A 13,366-nucleotide genomic window follows, 5' to 3' on the forward strand; every position below is an offset into this window, starting at 1 on the left:
GGATCGGTATTACAACATGTTGTAACCTTGCTCTCAGGTTCCAACTTTTTAGACTTGTGGCCCAGTGGGTAACGTGCTTTCCAAACCAGTGAGTCAGAAATAATTTCCTGATTGTGTGTTGATGATTTCTATATATTGAATGAAATGTTTTGTTGGGAAAAAGCAAGCGCTTGCCCAGGTAATTCCTTGGGTCAGTTGCGTTCAGGTTCCAACTTCTTTTAGACTTGTCGGACCACCTGAGAGACCTGTAAACGACGTGGGACTGCCTGTTGATGATTTATATATATATATATATATATATATATATATATATATATATATATATATAAATAGAACAAAATACAGGCAGTTCGAAGGAAAAAACAATAAACCCAAAATCGTAAGTAAACCTGAAAAATGTCGAAAATTGCCAAAAATCCTAAGAAAACCTTCCTTTTACTGTGAAAACGATTAAACTGCATTTTTATTGAGTTTGTCATAAACAAACCTCCAAATTTTGATTATCCTGTCATTTTGGAGCCATATTTCTTCTGTCGGATGTTACAACATGTTGTAACCTTGGAACATGTTAAACCATATTTTCGGATAAACCGGGACTGCCTGTATATATATATATATATATATATATATATATATATATATATATATATATATATATATATATATATATATATATATATATATATATATATATATATATATATATATATATATATATATATATATATATATATATATATATATAAATAGAACAAAATCCACGAAGGAAAGAGAAACAATGGAGCACACTACATTTTTCTCTCTTTTGTGGATTTTGTCTTTTTATATGTTCATCATGTTCCATATTTTCATGATACATATATATATATATATATATATATATATATATATATATATATATATATATATATATATATATATATATATAATATATATATACATACATACATACATACACAAATATAAAACGTATATATATAAATCAAATATATGGAGTCCATAGAAATGCCAGAATGTGGAAAATAAAGGCTATATTTCAGAGACCAAACTGTCTCTCTCCTCAGGCAAATAGTGAATGAGAAAAAGTTACAGAAAAGCGGTATTCATACCAGAAGATCCATAGGTCAGCTGTTAAATCACTCCAGTTGACAATTTCTCTTTAATCTTCTTAACTGCTGGTTGGAGGAAGATTTTATCTATAATATCTGAATCCCAGGTGCCATTTGAGAGATTCATTACATTTCTTTGTTTAATCAGGGCTGATTCCACCATCTGGCTTTTGAACTGACAATTCCTGCTATAAATTATACAAGACACATTCCAGTTTATTCTGTGGTTATGGTTATTTATGTGGTTAAAAATAGCTGAGCTCTGTTATCCGTACCTAACTGAATGTTTATGCTGCATTAACCTTAGGGGGAGTGATCTGCCCGTGGAGTCCATATAAGATTGGTCACCATCGAGGCAAGGGATTTTGTAAACTCCTGTGTCTTTGGGGACTGGTTTTTGTTGGATGTTAATCAGGGATTTGGCTAAAGTATTTGGATAGGTAAAAGCAAAGGGGTTAAAGTTTCCAAGGGTCTGTGTCAACGTCTTAATCCTGTCCGGGCATGGGATTTTTATTTGTGTTGGGCATCTCGCTGGTCTTGTTATGGGGAGGACGGCAGAAAATAGTGTTTGCTTTGTGGATCAATTTCTCAATTAAATGGGCAGGGTACTTTAAAGATGACAGCTGCTTACTGATTAGTTCAATTTCCTTTTCCAGGAGATCTGGAGAGCAAATCCATAAGGCTCTTAAGAATAAATTGCTGGGTATGCCAATTTTGATAAGAGATGTCATGATAGCTATAAAAATGGATGTATGACAGAGAGAAAGTTGGTTTTCTGTATATGGTAAATTTGTATTCTGCTGCGTCTCTAATTATTAAAATGTCAAGAGAAGGAATTTTGTTGTCTGTTTCTCATTCAACTTTAAATTTGATGCTGGGCACTAATGCATTTAATTTTGAAAGAAATTAATTGAAATTGCCCCACTTATTATCCTAAAATGTTAAGTTGTCATCTACATATCTCATCCATAGCATGTCTTTAGGTTTTATTGCCTTTATTATTGGTTTCAAAATATTCCATGTATAAATTGGCTAAAACAGGACTTAAAGGGCTGGCCATGCTGCCCCCGAATTTTTGTTTATAGAATGACTCTCCACATGAAAAGATGTTATTTGATACACATAATTCAACTAACTTTATTATTTTATCTAGGGCTAGTGGGAAGTGATCTGAATAGGGGGCTAATTTTCCCCTCAAAAACCATACAATGTCCTGTACTGGTACTTTTGTGAATAAGGAATCTACATATAAACTTAAAAGTTTTATGTTGTGAAGTGGTATATGCACTTCTTTGAATTTGTGACAGAAATCTTAGGAATGTTTAATGTGACTGGGAGAAAATGTGCCTAAGAAAGGAGAAAGGAGGCTGGCTAACCACTTAGAAATTTTATAATTGAAAGCTCCAGCACATGAGATGATAGGTCTGAATGGAAGATTATCTTTATGAGTTTTGGGAAGGCCATAAAAATAAGGTAGTTTTGGGTTAATGACTAAATTTCTCCAATAGTTCAGTACTCTTTTCATCTTTGCCAATTAATCTTACTTTTCTAAAAAAAAAAAAAAAAAAAAAATGCGGGGATGTTTTGGAGGGGATTTATTGTTAATTTGTCATAAGCGTTAGTGTCACAAAGGAGTTGATTGATTTTGTCGAGCTAAAAGTCTTTGTCCATAATCACGATTTTGCCATCTTCATTGGATCTACTTATTACAACATCTAATTTCTATAGTGAATGGATGGTTTCATAAATCTACAGGGGACAAGATAATTCTTATTAAGGTCAGCTATTGCATTTAGTAAGATGCCTTTTAAACCTATCTCTTCTCGGCTATAATTTTTATCAGATATGAATTTGTAAAAAGCAACAATGAAATCTAGGTTATTTTTCTGGTCTGGCATGAGGGCAAAGGATAAACCAAGGTTCAAGACTAAGTGCTAGTTAATGGTGAGGGGGTGTTTGATAAATTTAAACTTTATCTTGTTGCTCAAGATTATTCAAAGTGCTGTTATTTATTAAGTTATTTAACTTATGGGAAAGTCTATGGAATGAGTCGTGCTATTATAGGCAGCAATGTCAGAACAAAATTAAACCAGATACCTGTACATCCAAGTAAGAGATCGAGAATTTTTATGGTTACATGTATATGTTTATTTGTTTTGTTGATATATAAATGATTTTCCTAATAATAGGTACTAATTTTCAAATAATAATAATAATAATAATAATAATAATAATAATAATAATAATAATAATAATAATAATAATAATAATAATAATAATAATAATAATAATAATAGGTACTATTGAAAGAAATTGCTGCATCAGCCGCATTGATCTTGTATAGAGTCTTCTCTATTTTCCTTATAACAGTTTTCTCGCTGTTACTACAACTGGCGAGTAACACGTCAATATGATTCTTCAGAAGTTAAATTTCCAGTGATTTTGTATATTTCTATCAAGAGTAAGTCAAATTTGGTGAGCATGGCCCATAGGGTTTTCTGCACATACAGGCAAATGTATCGAATTTGGATCCAGGTCAAAATCTTGAAGTGGCCGAAGTTTCTCCCGGATTCTTTCGAGTATGATCATCAGTCTACTCCAACCCACTGCTGTGATCATACTCAGAAGAATCTGGAAGAAACATTGGCCACTTCAAGATTCTGACCTGTATCCAAATTCGATACATTTACCTCTACAGTGCATGTATAAAACCCTACAGGCCATGATCACCAAATCTGACTTACTCTTTATAGAAATATACGAAATCTCGGGAAATTTAACTCCTCCTGATGAATCACATTGGCACGTTACTTGCCAGTTGTAGTAACAGCGAGAAAACTGTTATACGGAAAATAGAGAAGACTCTACAAGATCAGTGCAGCTGATGCAGCGATTTCTTTCAATAGTACCTGTTTGAGAGAGGGTCTGTTGCCAATAATAATAATACTAATAGTAACGGATAGGTTTTCTTAAAAGCAACTGGGTGTTACAGACTAACACACACACAAACAAAGCCACTCCAACATCTTCTAAAAACATAACAGACACCTCACACGTCTCAATTGTTGACCTAACAGCGCAACGACTCCTCACTGCTGGGAGAATGGGTGCTGGTGACTGGTACAATACATGTACATGCGCTACCGGGGTCTAAGCGATGACAGGTAGGGCAGCCGATCAAGACTACAAAGTCTACCCCAAAGCCAAATCAAAGTCCTTCAAAATTGAGGCATTGTGCTTACCCCATACAAATGGGAAAAAAGCATGTTAAAAGAAGAAGAAGAAGAATAAAACTGTAATTACAAAATTTATACATTTCTATAGTAAATTATGTGATATTTTAAATACACACGTATCATTTCCAAATCTTTCATGACACATTCGAAGAGAGGGGCGAGGGCAAAGCTGTCAAATTTGTCAATCATTGCCCACAGCGTGTCAAAGGATTTCTGGTACTATCTCTCTCTCTCTCCTCTTTCTTTTTTCTTTTTCCTTCATGAGTCATGAATTTATATCTTTTGATATCTGATGTGAAAATAATTTCTCTCTCTCTCTCATGTTATTTTCTCTGTCTCTGTAATAATTCATAAATAATTTAACTTGACATTTCAAGTAAGGAAAATCTCTCTCTCTCTCTCCATAATAACTGATAAATAATTTCACTCTTTTAACCCTTAAACGCCGACTGGACGTATCGTACGTCGACTAAAATTGTCTGTTGGGTGACGAGTGGACGTACCGTACGTCAACTACAAAAAATTTCAACCTTCAGTCAACTTTGACTCGACCGAAATGGTCGAAAAATGCAATTGTAAGCTAAAACTCTTATTCTAGTAATATTCAATCATTTATCTTCATTTTGCAACAAATTGGAAGTCTCTAGCACAACATTTCGATTTATGGTGAATTTTTGAAAAAGACTTTTTCCTTACGTCCGCGCGGTAACTCGACCGAAAATTTCAGAAATTCTTTCGTCATTTTGTCATAATTTTTGCACAGTTTTATATTAGCCTTTACATAAAGTTTTATATATGAAAATATGTGCAATTTCATGTAAAATCCAACAAAAAACAACCCATGGTTGTAGCTTTTATCAGTTTGGAAATATTTTCATATAAATCACGATAAGTGCCAAAATTTCAACCTTCGGTCAACTTTGACTCAACCGAAATGGTCGAAAAATGCAATTGTAAGCTAAAACTCTTACATTCTAGTAATATTCAATCATTTACCTTCATTTTGCAATAAATTGGAAGTCTCTAGCACAATGTTTCGTTTTATGGTGAATTTTTGAAAAAACTTTTTTCTTATGTCCGCGTGCGGTAACTCGGCTGAACATCTCAGAAATTCTTTCGTCACTTTGTCGCAATGTTTGCACCATTTTATATTAGTCGTTACATAAAGTTTTATATATGAAAATGTGCGCAATTTCATGTAGAATACAACAAAAAATAACTTATGGTTGTAGCTTTTATCAGTTTGGAAATATTTTCATATAAAAGACAATAAGTGCCAAATTTTCAACCTTTGGTCAACTTTGACTCGACCGAAATGGTAGAAAAACGCAATTGTAAGCTAAAACTCTTACATTTTAGTAATATTCAATCATTTACCTTCATTTTGCAACAAACTGGAAGTCTCTAGCACAATATTTCGATTTATGGTGAATTTTTGAAAAAAAAAATTTTACTTACGTACTCGCGCACTAACTCTGCCGAACATCTCAGAAATTCTTTCGTCACTTTGTCGTAATGTTTGCACCGTTTTATATTAGTCGTTACATAGAGTTTTATATATGAAAATGTGCACAATTTCATGTAGAATACAACAAAAAATTACTGATGGTTGTAGCTTTTATCAGTTTTGAAATATTTTCATATAAATCACGATAACTGACAAAATTTCAACCTTCAGTCAACTTTGACTCGACCGAAATGGTCGAAAAATGCAATTGTAAGCTAAAACTCTTACATTCTACTAATATTCAATCATTTACCTTCATTTTGCAACAAATTCGAAGTCTCTTGCACAATATTTCGATTTATGGTGAATTTTTGAATAAAACTTTTTCCTTACGTCCGCGCAAGGCAACTCTGCTGAACATCTCAGAAATTCTTTCGTCACTTTGTCGTAATGTTTGCACCATTTTATACTAGTCGTTACATAAAGTTTTATATATGGAAATGTGTGCAATTTCATGTAGAATACAACAAAAAATAACTCATGGTTGTAGCTTTTATCAGTTTAGAAATATTTTCATATAAATCACGATAAATAGAAAAAATTCAACCTTCAGTCAACTTTAACTTGACTGAAATGGTCGAAAACTGCAATTATAAGCTAAAACACTTACATTCTAGTATTATTCAATCAATTACCTTCATTTTGCAACAAACGCGAAGTCTCTGGCACAATATTTCGATTTATGGTGAATTTTTGAAAAAACTTTTTTTTTACGTCCGCGCGTTACAAATTCATGCATCGTTTTGTGATAATATTTTCTCTGTGTTGCTTTGATCATTTTACAATTTGTTATATACCAAAATCATCGCAATATAGTGTACGATACAAAGAACAAAATATAACTCATTAGTTTTAACCATTTTGCTCACAGCACGATTTGTATACAATTATATATGAAATTTTTTTCGTGCTGTCATATATTTCAATATTTATATATGATATTTTTTTCATTTCTGATGGTTGCATACCAAACTTCAGGCAATGACAAAAAAAGGAGCCAAAAATAAACTCTTAATCTTAAAAACTAATCGTGCTGTGATTTTTTGAAAAAAACTTTCTTTCCGCTTCGGCGCTAACTCCCGAACGCCGCCGGCATACGGCAGACACTTTTGTAAATAGAGGCTCAGGGTTTAAGGGTTAAGTAAGGACAACCCTTATCTCCCTCACTCTCTCTCCTCTCTCGTGGATTCGCAAATGTCGTGTGTCTGAAAAAATCGCATATGAAAATTAGTTAGGTTCCAATGAAATGTTTGCATGTCTGTGAATTCGCGCAACTTGAATCACGTAAGATCGAGGTATTACTGTGTGTGTGTGTGTGTGTGTGTGTGTGTGTGTGTGTGTATATATATATATATATATATATATATATATATATATATATATATATATATATATTATATATACAGTGAACCCCCCGTATTCACAGGGGATGCGTTCCACACCCCCTTGCGAATAGGTCAAATCCGCGAATGCTTAAAGCCCCTCTAAAAACACTTAGAACTGCCCATTTTGATAGATTAAACCAAGAAAAACCCTGTAAAAATGCTTATACCTGAATATTTTAATAGTTTTACCATAAAAAATGCATTTATTCATGAAAATTATATGAAAATACAGTAATTAGTGAATATTTCTCAGTGAAAAATACCACGAATAGGCGAATTTTCCGCGAATGATGGCTAGATATGTTCCACATAGAAACCGGCGAACGCGTGAGTCCGTGAACCATGAGAACGCGAATACGGGGTTTACTGTACATATACACATTTATATATATATATATATATATATATATATATATATATATATATATATATATATATATATATATATATATATATATATACATATATATATATATATATATATATATATATATATATATATATATATATATATATATATATATAATATATAATTATATGTGTATATATATATGTATATTATTATTCTGTATATTATACATACATACATACATACACACACACATATATATATGTGTGTGTGTGTGTGTATACAGTGAAGCCTAGCTTCACTATGTGCCGTTAAAAGGCCAAGTTTGGTTCTAGAAAAAGAGAAGTCCTCCTATAGAACAAGAATTATTATGTTGGTCCTGGATTTCCAGAGACAATACAGCCAGAAAAGATGGGGACCTAGTCTCAAGAAAGACTCAACATTTATCACACAAGAGAAATTAATCAAGTGAACCCTAACTTTGTTCACATCTTTTTACATACAGTACCTTTCATGAATTCACTTTTCCTCAATCTTATCCTGGTCTTCCACTGACCTACTATCAAATTACTGAAAAGTACCACCTTTATCTCATCATCATAAATGAAAGAACCTCCATAATTCTCACCTGTATGGGGAGGATGTTGCTCTGGTAGAATTAAGTTCTCAAAGCTCATAACACAAGATGATTCACAGTTTAGCCATTTGTCACTAATAGCTCTTACATAATACTGGTTTGGCATTGGATCAAAAATGGGGATGGTGAAAACAAGCTGCTGTTCCTGCTCTCGCTGCACCTGTATAAAAAAAAATAAGTTCATGGACAAAAAAGAAAAAATAACTGAAATACAACTTAAAATATTTTCAAGAAAAGTGGTACCATCACATTGAAATCACTGCATCAGTTGCCTTAATGTTTCAGACATGTGGCATTTGGCAGTATTCAGCAACTGGTATTTGGCAACTGTTTGCCGGGCGGCACAGGTGCATTATGTGCCACGTTGATGGACTGATATCTTCTCACCTGCTCGGGTGAGGGTTGCCCCAGAGCTAGCAGAAGTCTGGCCTAATCTTATACCAACAAACTGACCACTTGCTAATGGGTATCATGCGGGCAATCAGTATCCTGGTAGCTTAACTAAACAACATTACATTTTTACAACAGACTTCAACTTATTATTCAAGAAAATACACATACACGACTAACCTGCTTTTTAGTTAGAGTGAACTGTTCACTGTGATACATGTGATTATTATCTGGATCCTCTACCCAAATCCAGTAGATCTCCTGAGTTCCATGAACCCTGTCATTCCACCTGAGAGCAAAGATTGAATTTTAAACAATTCTAAGTTATAAATAAAGCATAATTAACATGGACATAATGTTGTAGAGAAAATCCAGCAAATAATTCTCAAACTGATTCTTATTCATTAAAAAATACAGACAAATAGTACTGACTAAAGTCAGTTTTCCTAACCAATCATATAATATAGAAAACTTTCTATTCTCTGAGAATTCACCCTGTGTCTCTCTGAATAACCAAAAAGTATGGATAATCATGAGGGAAACCCCCATTTCACCAGCCATAACCTGTCTAATAATATGAAAGCGTCTCTACATAACACACATGAATATACAATACATGTATAAGAACATTTTGATAAAAAAAAAAAAAAAAATTTTGAATAAAAAAAAGTATAAAAATCCACCACCACCACCATGATTACTATTATATTATTATTATTATTATTATTATTATTATTATTATTATTATTATTATTATTATTATTATTATTATTATTATTATTATTATTATTATATTATATTATTATTATTATTATGGAAGTAGACCCTTTCTTGAACATTTCCTGTTAAAAAGGATGGCTATCTTGCTCAAGTCAACTTTATATTGAGTCTTCTCAATCTTCCTTATAATCTATTTTAATAAATAGCAAATGTGCATATTGTGCTAAAGGGGAAATATACCAACAGCATTTATACAGCAGTTTTTATTCTCTATACAAGAGAATCTAGTGAAATACAGGTGGATAAATCCACAGATTTCCAGCAGGTGCATTCTGGATACTTCAGGTATTCCTTTCAGTTTCTTTTGTTGTCGACGTTTCGATCAGCCCGATGGTCATTCTTAAAAAGGGTGATATGATTCTGGAAACAAGGGGTGTGGGTGGCAGTAAATACAGGGGACCAGTAATATGTATGGGAGTAGTACTGAATTCTCATTGGTTGCTGAGGGATTATTATCCCTGAATGAAGCCTTATCCCATATGCCAATGGTTGCATCCTTCCCCCAGTACAAGTGTTGGGAGGATGTGTGGGTGGTGATGGTGGCAATGGGAGGATCACTGCCAGTGGACGGACGCTACCGATTGCTTCTCTTCTTGGGGGTGCTGGCAAGCGTCACCATTCATGCTGACATCGGGAGGAAGAGTCTTCTGAGGGGTTTAGATTAGGCTTCCAGGAGATGTAGGTAGAGATGGTCAATTACTTCAATGTTACAACCTAACATCGCTGCCTAAGCTTCCTGGAAGCCCTACACATTGGGAGAGAGAAGCCCAATCTAAACACCATGTAAGAGACTCTCTTCCTCTTGATGTCAGCACCAAGGGCAATGACCACCAGTATCCCTTACCAGTGAACTAATCAGAGGTGTCCATCCACTGGCAGTAATCCTCCCAGTACCTACGACCCCACACCCACACATCAGCCAACTCTTGCACAAGAAAAAGGGTGCAACCGTTGGTGTCTGGGATAAGGCTTCCCTTGGGGACAATAATCCCGAGGCAACCCACGAGAATTCAGGGCTACTTCCATCAGCGTTGCTGGCCTCCTATATATACTGCCACCCACACCCCCTAGTCTCCACAATCACTTATCCCTCCATATTTCACTAGCTTCTCCTGTATAGAAAAAGAGTGCTGTGCAAATGGTGTTGACATATTTCTCTTTGCTGAAGTATGCACATTGGCCACTTATTGTCTGATATTAATATAGAAGAGAAAAGAATTATAAGGAAAATATAATTAACTCACAAAATGCAGCCATCCTTTTTAACAGGACATTATTATTATTATTATTATTATTATTATTATTATTATTATTATTATTATTATTACTACTACTACCAGCAGCCAAGATGCAACCACTGTTGAAATGCAGGATGCTATGCAGTGGGTCCCAAGCTTACTCCCGGATCAGCAATCGTGCCTTCAGTTATTCGCTAGTTTTTCTGTGGAACGTATCTCAAAATATATCGCAGAAAATTCACCACTTCGCAGATACTGAAACACTTTAATATCATTTCAAAAGTTTAAGATTAACATATAAGTACAGTAAATCATATGGGCACTCAACAGTGATCACTGCTGAATGAAGATAATGATAATGAATTAGCTGTCCACATATAATGTACCTGTTAAAAACAGTACAGTATGTCAAACACCAAATACAGTACATAATGTAAACCTTAAACTATCATGCTACAACACTTTACAGAGTACTGTAATATCATTTCAAAGTTTAAGATTAAGATCAAATCATATGGGTTCTCACCAATGAGAGACAGAGGTGAGTACCGCAAACTGTGTGTTTGTTAGGCTTGGGACAAACATTTTTAAAAAGAAAAAATAATACATTTTATTCATTACGTACAGTTTTTGCTGTGTTTACATTGATATTACAGTACTGTAATATTTGAAAATTAGTACAATTACAGTAAATCATTTGTTTCTCATAAAAAATGTATTCAGTCATGAAAGTGACATGAAAATACATAGACTGACATGACGTAAACAAACGTACCGTTTCGTTCGGAGTTATGTACTGTACAGTACTACAGTAGTCCAGTCGTTCTACAAACTACCCACATATTTTAGATATGCTCTACTATCATCGTAGAACACTTTACCACTGTAATACGTATCATTCAAAATAATCTTACAACACAAAAATATCAATAAAATGCACAGCTGCGCAGTACACAATGTGCAAAGCATAGGATGAGCAGTTGACCCGACATCCCATGTTCACAGAGTTCTCTGTTTAGGCTTCTAGTCTAGTGTGCGTAGTGTTCATCGTGGTTTAAACTGTGCATGCGTACACGTGTACAGTACTTATCTTCGTGGATCGTACCACCATAAGATGCCTCCTAAATGCCCTGCTTCTTCTACGGCTTATGGAAGAGTTTAAACATCAGAGGAAGGTTATTGATATGTTGTGTGAGGGGGAAAATTACGACGCAGTAGCCCGCGCCACTATCATTCATTTACTCTCTGACCCTCCGACAGCAGTGGATTTGTAACAATTTGAAGGTCTCTCCCAAATTCTGAAAGGCAGGGAGCTCCAGAAGATCAAACAGACATGGGATCCTTATAACTTTTCATCTGCCCTTAATGCTGCCATGGAGCCCTATAATAACCTCTTCATCGGCATGAAGAAGTACATGACCATGATGCCGCCTCCCAAAACCCCTGAAGAAGTCATGAAATGACTGAAGTGCCTCCTGAAGAAGGGGAAGAGGTACCCCCAAAGGAGAGATAAATCCTCTGCTTTGCTGTGCAGTCATATCATCATTCATTCATCGGACTGCACAGCAAATTCATCATTATTAGGGTATCTTCAATCAACACTGATTACTGTTGAGTACCCATATGATTTTTGTAATCTTAATAGTAAATATTTTTAATGTGCATTTGTATTTTGTTCTCTCTCTCTCTCTCTCTCTCTCTCGAATTACCAATGCTTTCCCTGTAAAAGAAAATGGGATGGCATGAATAGTACTGAAAGAAAGAAAATGAGCATGCCTGAATACTGTATAGCATAGGGGGACTGATTAGTTTTCACATGTAGCTGTAAGCCATATATATTTTTAAGGGTAATGTTGTAAAGATGAATTTGAAATGATGTTAAAGTGTTTTAGGATGATAATTTTAGGTATATTTGGTATCTGAACTATTAAAACAAGCAGTTATAAGCATTTTTAGAGGGGGTCTTTGATGTTTGAACTAATAAAATAAGCCGTTATTAACATTTTTAGAGGGGGTGTTCCAACTTAACATGAATTTTAACTTAAAGCGGGTGGTTGTGGTCCCTAACCTACGCAATTATGAGGAACCCACTGTAAGCCCAAGGGTTAACAAAAGCAGCCCAGTATAGAAAATGTACAAAAGTAAAGAATAAATTATAAAAAAATAACTGAAAAATAAGCATGATGCTTTCACATTGCCATGTTTTTATACGAATTCACTATCTGTAAATAGCCTTACTTTGTATGAAATGGACCCAGTCTAGACCGGAGTCCGATTCCCCGGCCGGCTGATGAGTTAGAGGAATTTATTTCTGGTGACAGAAATTCATTTCTCGCTATAATGTGGTTCAGATTCCACAATAAACTGTAGGTCCCGTTGCTAAGTAACCAACTGGTTCTTAGCCACATAAAATAAGTCTAATCCTTCAGGTCAGCCCTAGGAGAGCTGTTAATCAGGCCAGTGGTCTGGTAAAACTAAGGTATACTTTACTTACCATAATGAATCTTGAAAGAAAAAAGTTCTATTGTGCAGGTCCAAGTCACCCTCCATTATCCCACAAGAGTGAGGGGAAGGGATGAGGCACTACAGACAATATATATGATTTTTGGGCTAGTGAAAAAAATGTTTTACTGTTAAAATCATTGTTGGATCTTATTAACCCAATAATCATAAATAGCCTGAATCACAATTCAAAAAGGAGGAAAAAAATTAGAGGATCTCCTTAAAAGACAAGA

General features: G+C 34.3%; 1 protein-coding gene across 3 annotated transcripts in view; it reads right to left on the reverse strand.

Moving 5' to 3' along the window:
• Positions 1-13,366, reverse strand: part of obe (obelus) — a 437,154-nt gene that overhangs the window by 183,023 nt on the left and 240,765 nt on the right. For all 3 annotated transcript variants that reach the window (XM_067124317.1, XM_067124318.1, XM_067124319.1), the window contains exons 25-26: positions 8,794-8,902; positions 8,215-8,383 (exon numbers count right to left, since the gene is read on the reverse strand). In XM_067124317.1, the coding sequence (XP_066980418.1) occupies positions 8,215-8,383; positions 8,794-8,902 (278 nt within the window). The remainder of the gene's footprint in view (positions 1-8,214; positions 8,384-8,793; positions 8,903-13,366) is intronic.

This window comes from Macrobrachium rosenbergii, chromosome 22 (genome assembly GCF_040412425.1).
Source record: "Macrobrachium rosenbergii isolate ZJJX-2024 chromosome 22, ASM4041242v1, whole genome shotgun sequence".
In the NCBI taxonomy this organism is placed as follows: domain Eukaryota; kingdom Metazoa; phylum Arthropoda; class Malacostraca; order Decapoda; family Palaemonidae; genus Macrobrachium; species Macrobrachium rosenbergii.